Source organism: Papio anubis, chromosome 3 (assembly GCF_008728515.1).
Source record: "Papio anubis isolate 15944 chromosome 3, Panubis1.0, whole genome shotgun sequence".
Lineage (NCBI taxonomy): Eukaryota > Metazoa > Chordata > Mammalia > Primates > Cercopithecidae > Papio > Papio anubis.
In genome coordinates this window covers 125,542,161-125,556,689 of record NC_044978.1, presented here as the reverse complement: position 1 = coordinate 125,556,689, position 14,529 = coordinate 125,542,161, and the positions used below count along the sequence as shown (strand labels likewise).

Here is a 14,529-nt window from a genome sequence, read left to right as displayed (position 1 = left end):
ATGGACATGGGAATGGAGGGATAGTCAGCTGACTTAGTGTTGTTTCCTGGGATAGGGTGTGGTGGGGAAGAATGAGCACATGTTGCCTTTGTAATATTTGAAAAAAATATTTAATTGCTCATCCTTCTGTATTTCTTGCTAGTCACTCAAGTAGGAATCTTAGCATCATGTTAGACTCCTCCTTCCCCCTTCATTTTGCCAATGATTCATTGTTTCTGTGTCTCAATCCTCCACTGGACTGTAAAGGCATTGAGGGCGAGGCCTGCATATGGTAATATTGTCTCCTGCCTAGTACCTTGCACATTGCTTTAAACATGTGGTTATTGACTTGAAATGAAGATTTTAGTGTGTGATTTATCCAGTTTTCTATTATACAGATATTTCTTTGTTTTTATTTCTAATACAGAGGGATGCCAATGCTTTTCCAAAATCCTTAAATCATACACCACCCTCCCCCACCTGCTGTGGAAAATGTGGTCTTGGGATATGCAATATTACATCGTGTACTCTTCCATCCCAGGTTGAGTTATGTAGTCTTCTCCCACACATATTTTTAGCCACCTCTGTATCCTGCTTTCAGCATCACTTAGAGTCCTTTGGATAAGAGGCAGCCAAATGGGGTAAATGGGGTAACCATCTCTGAAGGCCTGTGTGCATATGCACACTGAAGTAATCATAGAACAGTACCTGTGTCAAATATATGATGAAGAAGTTGGCCAAACATCCAGATATTTCCTGATGTCAAATATTTGGCAATATGAAACAGACATTTTAAAACCAATTTCTAAATTTTGTTTCCTCTATATTAAAGATTAAATAGAGAACTCAATCTAGGGAATCTTTCACCACACCTGTGGCCTTCATATACGTATACCCACACACGTGCACAAACACGCTGCTGCATTGCACTTTACTTGAACTTCAATTTGCTGAATCACGATTTAACTGGCTTTGCTCCTATGGCTTTCCAGGACTGATGGCTAATGTCTGAGTTGCCTGAAAGGGGAGTGGCAGCTGTTTGGTCAGATTTGATGGATGAATTGCTCCACTGATCTTTTTACCAGTTCTGCATGCACTGTTTCATCCTGCATTCCAGAGCTTTGACCAAATTCTGATATAGAGGTCTGTGATTGGCCATCCTCAGTTTGTTGGATTGCACAGCACATTGAATAACCAGGCATGATGTCATTTTCATGCAAAGTAACAGCAACACATGATCTCTTAAACCAGATTGAGTTAGATCATCAAGCTGCTATTTATATCCCTAACACTTCTCAGGCTGAGAGTGCAACAGCATAGCAGCAGGTGTCAATCACAATCCTCATTTGTTCTTGGGAGTTACTAATAGCGGAAGTAAGACGTTATTCCTTATCCACAAGATCCCTGCTTGTAAGACAGAGAATTTGGCATCCCATTAGGTAATATAAACTTCACAAACAGTAAGAAATGAGTAGTTAAAAATAATTGACTGGAAACCTATGGTGGTTCCTAAAGAATGCTACCCTTTGTGATGATCTCTATACATAGTTATGAGGTTCTAGGCTGAACATAGTCAACAGAGAGAATTTTTGTGCAGGAGTTATGCTTCTTGAACCTGCTCTCTGTGTATTTTGCATTTTTTAAGAGTTGATGTCAAGCTAGTAACTCTTAAGGGGCTTCCTTTTCCTATATTGGTAGTGAGTTCTGAATATGGCCTTCTCACTCCAATCAGTTGGCTACTCTGATGTAAGTCAAATCATTGGAAAGATATTCTTATACATCTTATACATCTTATACATCTTGCCTCTTTACTGAGCCCTCCTCTCCTACCACCCTTCTCTCCAAATAAACAGGAAATACAACCCAAAGCAACAAAATATCTTTTGAATGAGCATCATCTCCTAGCATCAGAAGTTAGTGGGAGCTTTGCCCAGGGAGAGGAATTAGAAATCAGCCTATAAAAATAAATGAATCTGTTTCCATAGTGACAGGAATCTTTCTCTCCATAGTTTTTATCCTGTGTTCTCCCACAGATCCCTTAGGCAGAATAACAATAAAGTCGGAGACAACATTTTATTATCTTAATGGATTCTTAATTTAAAGCCAAAAGCCTTTAAATTATCTTCCCAAAGATACCATTGACCATAACTTTCGAAATTGAATACCTGAACGTAGTTGCAGGAGGAATATCATCTCCTAGAACCCTAGCTGAGCTGTAGGGATGAAATGTGGAAGACCTTGTGGGTTACACATGCATTTTGCATGCAGCCTTTCCCAATGAGTAACACACCTGTCATGTTTAATATTTCATTGGTGAAGAAAATGTGCATCTGTCTGTGTTCATCTGCCGAGTGAAATTTTGCACTGATGGAGCCTGTGTGTGGTGAACACGACAGGGCTCCCTCATTACTTCCCTAAATTGTATTCCACAGCAAACAGGAGAAATTCATACCAGCAACAAAGCCCGAGCTGTTGCTCTTTACCCACCAGTCAACTTCAGGGAGTCCTTCACCTTTGTTTCTGCAGCTGTGACCAGGCCTGCCTCTGCTGTCACACGAAGAAGGCTCAGAGAGGCCCAGCAGCTGTAGTTTCAGAAGCATGGCTGCAGAGACGAAGGACCCAGAAGAATAAATTCCTGGGCAGAATTGTCCTACGATGCAGGTGAGGAACTGGGAGTCCCATGAGAATACCGAGCTGGTGGAAATGTCCTTTACATACATGGCACACTCATAAAGCAGGTGGTCCATGTGTGGAATGATGCAAATAACATGAATGGGAATTATTTCAGGATTGTTGCAAAATTGAATGTGAAAGGGTTCAGCAAATATCCTTGATTTTCCATGAGAAGTCGTCTAAATGGGAAAAAAAGTCTTGACTTTCTTAATCCCATGTAAGCGTGAATATATGTCTTAGTTTTCTTGGAAAAAAAAAAATGAGAGTTTCATGCCTGTTGCCCAGGATAACTTTTTTGTTTTTTGAGATGGAGTCTTGCTGTGTCACCCAGGCTAGAGTGCAGTGGTGCAATCTCGGCTCACTGCAACCTCCACTTCCAGGGTTCATGCGATTCTCCTGTCTCAGCCTCCTGAGTAGCTGGCATTACAGGCGTGCACCGGGATGCCCAGCTTTTTTTTTTTTTTTTTTTTTTTTTTTTTTTGAAACGGAGTCTCCCTCTGTCATCCAGGCTAGAGGGCAGTGGTGAGATCTCCGTACACTGCAGCCTCCGCCTCTGGGGTTCCAGCGATTCTTCTGCCTCAGCCTCCTGAGTAGCTGGGATTACAGATACATTCCACCACGTCCGGCCAATTTTTTGTATTTTTTAGTAGAGATTAGGTTTTAGCATGTTGGCCAGGCTTGTCTCCAGCTCCTGACCTTAAGTGATCTGCCCGCCGTGGCCTCCCAAAGTGCTGGGATTACAGGCATGAGCCACCATGCCTGGCCCCCAGGATAACTTTTAATGCCACCATTTTCCATTCTCACAAGCATCTCAAAGGTTTGAATGACAAATGCTAAGGCCGTCCTACTTATAGTCCAACATTGCAGGTCTATTCTTCCACCACTGATATTTTCTCTTTCTATGTCTTTCTGTAAATACACATGCTGTTTCAAAACAGATTTGTATGGATTTCCAACAATGGCAGCTATTCCAGCTGCCAGGTATAGACCCTTTCAAACTAAAGATAAGTGGAGACATGAAGGCATTTTTCTCAAGATGAAAAGTAGAGAATGAAGGCATTCCTTCTTTCTTATTGTGTAATACCAAAGTTATGTAATAATAACCCATTAATTAGTTTGTCACCCTAGATGTGAGGTTCTTGAGGACAAAGGGAAAATATTACTTATCTTTCTATTGTCATGGGCAATTTATAGGCACTCAGCAGAAATGTGTAGCTGCAGTTGTAAATGAATGAATGTAGCAATATATAAGGAGAGGGTTTATTTGAGCCTAATACCAAATAAACTTTGGAGGAGGGGGATTGAGTATTAATACATAGCAGTGGGATGGATGAGGCAGGAAAAAAAGAATTTTAGAGACTGTAATTTTTCTCTTCTCATCATTTAACTTTTTCCTCATTACAAAAGATTACATTTTCATTGTGGAAAATTTAGAAAGAGAAAAGGAAGAAGAAAAAGAACAAGAGGAGGAGGAGGGACAGGGAGAGGGAGAAGAAAGAGAAAGTGAAGGAGAACAAGAAGGAAAAAAATCACTCATTTCCCAGAATAATCATGATTCACTTTCTGTGGTATAGATGCCTTGTGTTTCTCACTTGTATTCACATATATGTAAACGTGTGCCTGTATAGTCGCATGAGGTTTTGGAATACAGTGTCTTATTAGGATCACTGTAGTTATCAGCAAGCTTTTTCATAAAGCGCAGCCTTAGAATCAAGTGGAGAATTTATGTGAGTACCCCAAGCGATAAGGAAAAACTTGAAGAAATAGTAGGGATTATTTTTATTTTATTTGGGCTGAAGAATGTTCTTTCCAAGGATACTCTGCCTTTGCAGTAGGAACACTGATCTTAGAATCAGAAGATTGCTACATATATTCTGAATTAATCATTTACTTGTTGTCTGACCCTGGGTGAATTCTTTAACCACTTCAAACCTCAGTTTTATCACCGTGGAAGTATCTGTTCTCACCACATAACATCAATGTGAGAATCAAATTAAATCTGAAACATACTTGACAGTATCTAGAATAGTCAGTAGGTGGTGGCTGATATAAAGAGAGGTAGATATATTATTTACAGTTCCTTATGGAATGGTGTTGGTGGGGAAAACATAAGGTTTGGGACGTGAAGATGGTTTGAGATTGTGTTTAGCCCACAAATGATGCGATTATGAAGCAATTCATTTAACTTTTTTTGAGCCTTAGTTTTCTCATCAACTACTTGAATTCATTTCTATAATGAAATGTTAATGTAACAAATTTTACATAATAACAAATTTTACATAATAATGATGGTTTTCTTACTGGGAAAGTTGGAAGCAGAAGGAAGAAGAGAAGAGGGAGGAGAAAAGAGAATATTGTATAATGCTATTCTGAAGATAGATGAGAAAATGATATTTTATTACTAAATATTAACTCTCAAATCCTGTACCTTCAAATTGAGGCTATATTTCAGTTGTTTTCAACCAGGGCTATACACCACAATCACTGAAAGAGTTAAAACAAACAAACAATGCCTGAGACCCAGTTGAATGAGAATCTCTGAGGGGTTGGGCTGGGTATCATGTTTTTAAAAGCTCTCAAGACCATTTTCATGGGCTGCCAAGGTTGAGAACTGCTATATGTCCATGCCTCCAAAGGAAGCTCTTGGTGAGAAGCATGGCTGATTTTCACAACTCAGAGGGCTTGGACAGGAAACTTGTTGATAGCCAGTACCACATGTTGGCAGGAAGGTGGAAAAGCTGGGAATGACTGATCAGAGCTGGTGGAGCCAACCTATCGATGGAAAGTAGCTTCCTCCAAAGTTACAGGTGCTTTGAAGCGTAGAGTTCAAAGGCAGTGGTGTGCTTAGCTCAGCAGGGAAGGAAGGCCCCTATGAATTTCAGAGGTATAGGATCATTGCAATTCTGGGCATTGCTCCCATGTCTGGATGACTGCAGCACCCCCCTCCCTGGCTCCCTGGCTCTAGTCTTAACCCTCTCCAAGCTGTTTTCCACACAGTCTAGCAGTTTTTCTATTCTAGTATAACAAATTACCACAAGCACAGTGGCATAAAGAAACACCCATTTATTAGCTCACATTTCTGTAGGCAAGGAGTAGCTGGGTCTCTGCTCCGGGTCTCACTAGGTTGAAATCATGGTGTTGCTTGACTGTGGTCTCAGCTGGAACTTCGGATTCACTTCCAGGCTCATTCAGGCTGCTGGCAGATTTCAGTTCCTTTCCATTGTAGGACTGAGGTGCCATTCCCTTGTTGGCTGTTACCCAGGGGCCCTCTCATTTCCTATAGGCCATTCCCATTGTTTGTCACATGGCCCCAGCCAGCAATGGAGAATCATGTCTATATTCAATTTATCAAAAGAGCTCAGGCTGGGTGTGGTGGCTCACACCTATAATTCTAGCACTTTGAGAGGCCAAGGCTAGTGGATCAGTTGAGGTCAGGAGTTCGAGACGAGCCTGATCAACATGGTGAGACCCCATCTCTACTAAAAATACAAAAATTAGATGGGTGTGGTGGCACATGCCTGTAATCCCTGCCACTTAGGAGGCTGAGGCAGGACACTCGCTTGAACCCAGGAGGTGAGGTGGAGGTTGCAGTGAGCTGAGGTTGCACCACTGCACTCCAGCCCAGATGACAGAGCTAGAACCTGTCTTAAAAAAAACAAAAAAGAAAGAAAGCTCAGTCCCTTTTTTTTTTTTTAATTTTTTTATTTTTTTTATTTTTTATTATTATTATACTTTAAGTTCTAGGGTACATGTGCGTAACGTGCAGGTTTGTTACATATGTATACTTGTGCCATGTTGGTGTGCTGCACCCATCAACTCGTCAGCACCCATCAACTCGTCATTTACATCAGGTATAACTCCCAATGCAATCCCTCCCCCCTCCCCCCTCCCCATGATAGGCCCCGGTGTGTGATGTTCCCCTTCCTGAGTCCAAGTGATCTCATTGTTCAGTTCCCACCTATGAGTGAGAACATGCGGTGTTTGGTTTTCTGTTCTTGTGATAGTTTGCTAAGAATGATGGTTTCCAGCTGCATCCATGTCCCTACAAAGGACACAAACTCATCCTTTTTTGTGGCTGCATAGTATTCCATGGTGTATATGTGCCACATTTTCTTAATCCAATCTGTCACTGATGGACATTTGGGTTGATTCCAAGTCTTTGCTATTGTGAATAGTGCCGCAATAAACATACATGTGCATGTGTCTTTATAGCAGCATGATTTATAATTCTTTGGGTATATACCCAGTAATGGGATGGCTGGGTCATATAGTACTTCTAGTTCTAGATCCTTGAAGAAAGCTCAGTCCCTTTTAAGGGCTCACCTGATTAGGTCAGGCTCACCAAGGATAATCTCCCTATCTTAAAGTCGACTGATTTGTGACCTTAATTACATCTGCAAAATCTCTTCACTATATAGATATATATATATGTACCTATCTATACTCACATATATCTCAATTATATAATACATACTAATATACTAATATGTACTATGTATAATATACAGTAATAATATGTACTAATATCCTTATATATAATATATAATTTGATATATGTACTAATATATCTAATATATATCTATCATATAATATATGTTATGTTATATATTAGTGTTTACTTTCATTAACTGAGAGAAGATATAGGTACACTTCGGCTGGGAATTTGGGGAACTATCTTAGAATTTTGCCTACCATATAGTGCTAATATATGCTTAAAACTTTTCAGTGGATGCACTTCGCCAACTGAATAAAGCCCATGTTCCTTAGCATGGCATGTAATACTGCATAACCTGGCCTATGTAACCACACTTGTCTCTAATTACTTATTTCACTACACTATATGTGCACCAATTTGTTCATATTTTTGTGACTTTGTATACTATTTTGTTTCTTGATTTTGAGCTTTAGCTAATGCTATTTCCTGTGCTTAGAATGCCTTTCCTATCTGTAGTCATATGAAAAACTGTTCATGACCCGGCACAGCTTCAACTCCTCTAGGGACCTTTCTCTGGATTTATTCATTCACTAAGCAAATATTTATTGAGCACCTACTGTGTACTGTCCTAGGCACTGGACATGCAGTAGTTAATCTGATGATGTTACTCTGTCTTGCAGAGTTCACCTTTTAGTTGGGAAAACAAGCAAAACACAAAAATAACTATACAATTCGTCAAATGGTGATAGTGCTATGAAAAAGAATAAAACAAAATGAAGAAAGAGGCAGAAAGTGATGGGCAAGTTGTCATTTTATAAACTATCAACCTGTATTGCTTTTGTCATAGGTGACATTTAAGCAGAGACCTGAAGGAAGGCAGAGAGTAAACAATGTAGAAATATAAGGCAGAGCCTCGGGGGCTTTGCCATTGCTGTTTCATTTTTTCTCCATTATTTGCTGAATGGATGAATGGGAAAGGGGGTGCAGGGAGTATTCTAGGCAGAAGGAACAGGAAGGGTAAAGGCTCTGAGGTAGGAAGTCCTTCAGTGCTCAGCTAATGAACATTAGGGATATATATTGATTTAGTACTGTAATTAGAGCTAAAGCTAGAAAGCTCTCATGGTACAACTCTAGGGAATAATAAAGTACACTCGTCCACCTTCTTTCTCTCTTTTCCTCTCTTTCTGGTTCCACCAGCCAGTGTCAGATTTGTTTTCCTTTCTTTGCTCTGAGGCTTTTTCTGCTTACTTACAGCATCTATTGCTTCATGATTTTGAATTTCATATGCCTTGCCATGAACCCAACTCTGCTTCATGGTGCTTTTTCTTCAGCTTTAATTTATACTACCAACTGGTATAGTCTGCCTGCATAATTTAATTCAAATTTAGGAGACAAAGAACTTAGTTGTCCCAGCTCATCTTTTTTTTTTTTGAGATGGAGTTTCACTCTTCTTGCCCAGGCTGGAGTGCAATGGTGCCATTTCAGCTCATTGCAACCTCCACCTCCTGAGTTCAAGTGATTCTCCTGCCTCAGCCTCCCGAGTAGCTGGGATTATAGAAATGCGCTACCACACCTGGCTAATTTTGTATTTTTAGTAGAGACAGGGTTTCACCATGTTGGTAAGGCTGGTCTCAAACCCCTGACCTCAGATGATCTGCCTACCTTGGCCTCCCAAAGTGCTGGGATTACAGGCATAAGCCACCATGCCTGGCCCTCATCTTTCTTTTAATACCAGCAAGCCAAAGAATTAACTTGGCTCAGATGGTGACATTAGTGTAATTACCTGAAGCTTGGATGAGGGTGAGAGGAGGGAAGAAAATAAAAGGAATTGTGTGTTTAAAATGTGGCTGCTTAGCTATCAGGGTTTAGAGTGGACAAAAGTTCCCTCAAAAGACAGTTTGCTGAGCAGACACCAAATGACTTCTCTAATTCAGGAAATGAGACACATTCTTGAGGAAGATTGACGGTTTACTGGGGAGCTTAACTTTATCAGCACTAAGAACAAAGAATCAAGAGTAGCTTGTGAAAAAAAATGGAACCAATATTCAAGAGTGCAGCAAAGACAAGTTTGGAACAGGAGAAGGCAGTGAGAAGTTGGGGAAGGAGTCTAAGAAATATCACCAATGGAGGCTGATCTGTTTCTTTTCAGAGGCTAGTATCTGCCAATACTTTATTGGGCAATGAAGGAAATAGGGCAAATTCTCAAGGCCATGTACATATAAAGAGATGTGTTAGACTAATCCAAGAGAAAAACTGCAGGGAAGCCAAGTGTTAGTACAATGACAGTTAGTATGTTCTGGCCCTCATTCACTGAAGACTTACTTGGTGCCAGGCACTGTCATAGATATCAGGAGTAGGGCAATCCTTCCGTGCCTTTGACACTCCCTGTCCCCCTTCCCTGATTTATCTTTGTTGCTCACCCGTTTAGCTTTCTGAAATACTACTGATTACACTTATTAATGTTTTATGTCACCCATCAAATCTAAGTTCCATGGACTCTAAGCTCCATGAGGGCGAGACGTTTTCTGTTTTGTTCAGTGTTGTGTTTGCAGCATCTAGAAAATGCCTTGTTCAGTCATTACTTGTTGAACAAATGAATGACTTGCATTATTTTTCTGAGTTACTTGCACAGAAATGAAGAGAGATCACATTTATGTCAAAAGGTGTCTGAAAACTAAATGATAATTACATGAATGTTATTGCACATGTAGGAACAGCACTTAAGACAAATTTTTTTTCAGTAAATTAAAGGAAAACAACTACACTCAAAGGTAAAGATGTAGTCACTGGCCCACTTAAGTGATTCAGTCAAGACTTGCTGGCCTGCCATGAAAATTTGGACATGAACCAGTGCCTTTCAATATTCACTTCCTTTTCCCTCACTGAAAGGGAATTTGTTTTTAGCCCCTAAAATCTCAGTGGCTTAACTCAATACAACATATGCAATGCTGGGTTGCAGGAGGTTGCCGGAGGTCCTGTTCTTGTGAAGCTGCTCCAGCAGAGTCCATCTGTCTGAATAGAGATGTCCATGTGGACCTGATCCCCGAGGCCCATTAAGCAAGATAAGCAAGTGCCCCTATCTTCTAAAGACAACAGATTCTGGCTTAAAAAAAAAAAAAAAAAAGTCTTATTATGAAGGAAATTCCATCATATCAGCCCAGCCACTGACCTTGAACACTCAGGCCTTGCAGGAGGAGCTGTGCACAGTGTCAACAGGCCCAGTTTTTATAAATTCACCCTGTTCCTCATGGTGAATTTATAAATTCCTCATGGAGCAGGGTGAATTTATAAAATGTTTGCAGGCAGTGGTTGTAAAAGTAGGCAGTGCCAGGAAACAAGACATTTCCTGTTTTTCTCAAATTTGTAAAATTATAATTTCTGGGTAGACTAATTGACAAATTGGCTCATATAAGGAAAAGGAGTTTATTTATATGAGAATATTAAGAAAGAATATTAAGCATTATAAAATAACATTCTTTTTCATTATTATAAATATATGTCCATTATACATTTTTAAAAGAAAATACAGAAATGCATACGGAACACAATTCAGCAACAAGGACTCAAAAATATTTTCACTCATTTGTTTTTCGCAAGGCAGAATGGTAGGTGCTAGGGATATAGCAGCGAGGAAAACATAGACTTCTTGCCCCCATGGAGTACTATTCAGAGATCATAACTGTTAAACAGTTAAACATGAAATTGAAATCAGTGTCTTTTGACTTGACTCCTGATTGTAAAGAACAGGGACCTTCTTTTATTTGCACACACACATTTAACTTTAGGACATTGAGGCAAATGGGCACAGCCATAGCTTACAGCTGCTTTGGGTGTAGCCTATTCCCAAATCAAAGTCACTCTCAGAGTGCATCAGACCTTCCAAATCAAGACACATCCATTGGACTGATATCATAGGTTATAAAAAGCAAATAAACAGCTGCATCCGCAACATGATTTTTACTAAATTAACATAATTCGTAGCTATATTTCAAATGTGTGGATGCCACCCATAGAAAATAAGCAGGCAAGTGAATCCTCTCAGTTTATTATAAAGTTTAATATTAAGCTGAATTCTTGACTAATGGTAAAACTAACATTGACATTAGCTAGATTCCGACTTTCAGACAAAACAAATAGGTTTCACAGAGATCAGAGTTCAAGCTCAGCCGAAAGCAGGGGAATCTCCTGTATAAAAGTTGGTAACATAACTCTTCCTTACTCTATGAATTCTGTCATAATGCTTTCTGTTACACTCTCATTTATTTGGTGGTTGGTACTAGAACTTCTCAATTCTTATCAGGTCAAGTAGAGTCCAGATATAGACCAAATGTAATAATAAATTAACATGGATCAACTTTTGTTTTTATTTTTTGAACTATTTATATCCATATACTAATATTAACAGATAAATTGTAAAGTTAGAAAGAGAATGCTAAGAAGAAAAGAATGGCTGTGTTGTCATATCTTCTTTGTATTTTTAGCTTTTCTCTAAGACTTTAAGTCAAGAGAATCATTAAATACATTGGGGAATGGGAATTAGAAGGTAGGTGATTCAGGGAAACTAAATATCAGGTTGGAGACACCTTTGGCAGTGAGGACACCTAAATACCAGGTTCCAGATCCACAGTGCTGACTCATTCTCTGAGTTTCTTAGCTGAGTTGTTTTTTTTTTTTTTTTTTCCCAGAGCCTAAATGGATTGTTCTCCATCAAGAGCTGAATTCTACCTCAATCTGTCTTTAGCTATCGAGTGAATTTTCATGGCTCAGAAATCATCTTTTAAAAATTATGATTATAAATTAAATGCTAGGGATGCTCAAAAAGAGTGGACTGTCTATTCAGAATATTGAGGATTGGAAGGAGTGTTACTTGAATTACTGGGATGTACATTTTCCTGGCGTTGCGCAACTGGGCTTTGCATCCGCTGAGTGTCTGCCCTTCCCCAGAAGAGGCTGCCTTTCTCTGACAGTGGGAAGGCGTTTCCTTGCCTGTGAATATGACTGAGGATGAAGTATATTAAGATGTTCAGGCTCACCTGGTGTCATTTATGAAGGAGTCAGCTGCCCACATTCTGAAGACTTAAAGTGGCACTCCTGGAAGTAGCAGCTGGTATGCATGTGGCTGCTAAACACTGACATCAGCCTAAACTGCAAAAATAGAAAGTACCAACACCAAACATTAGCTTCGCATTTGGATGGAGGGCACAGTTATCACTTCTCTTTAAGGCTGATTAATTATACAATTTACATGTAGCAATCACTTGTAAATTATAAGCAGCAGGCAACAGATGATACTGTAATTGTCTGCTCAATAGTAATTTTTAGAGAGAGGCTTTCGAAATAGAATTGGTTTATCAAACAATGTAATTAAATAGGCTTCAAAAAGAAAATATTTAAACTCTTCTTATTGCCCTACTTTACCCTTTCCTATCTGGCCGAGGGAAGTCCTTTCTTAGAGGTTGTAACTACTGATTTCCAAGTGGATTCCAATGTTGTCTTTTAATGTAACATGACTTTATAGGTGCTACATGATATGCAAAAATGACCTTAGTGTGTTCCACATCTAGTCAGTTTTTAAATTTTTCTTTTTTATGTCATCTATGTTTTTAAAATCATAGAAACTTAAAAAGAGAATTGAGGGAAATCTCATCCAAGGAAAAATCTTATCAGGGGTCGTGAACCAGTAAAACTTTATGCCAATCAAACATCAAAAATCATTACCAACATAACAACAGCAACAAAGCCAAACACGTTTCCACGCTAGCCAACCAACCAAAATGTATCAATACTACAATATGTAAAATTCCTACAGGTTAAATTTATACAGTATTTTGATAAGCTGATTCAAATTTTGTATTTAACTATGAGAATGAAATAAAAGCATAACAGCAAACAAAATTATATTTCTTCTGTACTCTACACTCACCCTGAGAAAAACAGCATCTTTAAAAAAAAAATGACTTGAGTGTAGATGGTGAAGAAATGTATAGTTTTCTTGTGACTTAACAGCGTTCTGACCTGTAATGTGTTAGAGATGCAAAATGTTTTATGATTATGAGTTAACATTATTACCTAAGACTGTTTTGAGTTAAACTGGAATGCAGTATCAGCAGCTGGCAGTGAATGAAGAATATTCACAAACAATTTGTCATGCACTCCACTCCTTGGAATGTTCCATCTTTCTTATGACACATCTACTGTCTTGCCTAGGATGCTCTACACGGACACTGGAAAAAAATAAAGAACGCTGAAACATACCTAGTGATGTTTGAGGTTATTTACAGTTAACAGAATATGCTCTAAATACCCTTTATAAATGAATCAACTCTTTCTTGGGTTTAAAAATAATAGATATCAATGTGGCATATTGGTGAACAGCAGAGTCTTTGGAGCCAGACAATCTTGGGTTTAGTTTAAATCCTTCCTTTGTCACTACTTATAGTTGATATTAACTAAGTTATTTGAACTTATTAAATGTCAGTTTCCTAGTCCAAATTAATATGAATCATACCTGTTTCATAGGGTTTTGCCTAACATAGTAGCTTGCATAAAATCAGCAAGTAAGAATGATTAACTGAGATGATTTTTGGCTATCTATCTACCTGTCTGTTTCTCTCTCTCTCTCTCTCTCTCTCTTTCATCTATCTAGGAATGTGTGTGTGTGTAAACATGTGAATACAGTATCTGCTTGGCAAGAAGTCAATACAGGATGTTGCATAATGGTCTTAGGGCCTTTCTTGTTGCTATCCTCAATCTGTAATTCTTCTCTCCACATTGTTCAGCTGTCTTGTAAAGTTCTTATTTGCAAGCGACAGAATCCAGCTCTGGGTAATGTTAACAGACAAGTAAACGCAGATATTCAGGCTCACCTGGAGTCATTCATGAAGGAGGTATTATAAATTTGGTACTCCAGAAAGATACTGCTGGAGGTAGTGTAAATTTGGTATTTCAGAAAGTTGGTAAAACCACTTTAGAAAACTTTTGGCATTGTCTATATTGAATAGATGCAGAGTCTATGATCTAGCAAGTCTATTCACATTTACAAACACCATAGAAAAATGTACACATGTGTACCAAAAGGTATAGATAAGGATGCTTATAGCTGCATTATTTGTAACAGCTTCAAACTGAAAACAGTACAATGTCCATCAATTATGAAATAGATAAATTGTGATATATTCACAGAATGCAATGCTACCCAACAATGAAAGTGAGTGAATGAGAGCCATACACAATGGCATGATGAATCTCGGAAACATAATATCAAGGAAAATATTGCAGATCTGAAGAATAAATCCTGTATGATTTCATTTATGTAAAGTTCAAGAACAGGGGGAGAAAAATGATGGTTTTAGAAATCAGGATAGTGCCTGCCTTTGCAGTAATGATTCATAGGAGATGTGGAAGAGTTTCCACCAAGATGGGTCTTGGTTGGCCTTCAGGTT

The 14,529-nt window shown here is 38.9% G+C and overlaps 1 protein-coding gene across 3 annotated transcripts in view; it reads left to right on the top strand.

The window, feature by feature from the left end:
- RASGEF1B (RasGEF domain family member 1B) overlaps window positions 1-14,529 on the top strand; it is a 614,418-nt gene that overhangs the window by 409,334 nt on the left and 190,555 nt on the right. The window contains exon 1 of one of the 3 annotated variants that reach the window (XM_031664557.1): window positions 2,519-2,640. The exons of the other annotated variants lie outside the window; for them this stretch is intronic. Coding sequence (XP_031520417.1) covers window positions 2,635-2,640 — 6 coding nt within the window. The 5' untranslated portion in view covers window positions 2,519-2,634. Of the gene's footprint in view, window positions 1-2,518; window positions 2,641-14,529 lie in introns of those variants that run through there. 3 annotated transcript variants of the gene reach the window in all.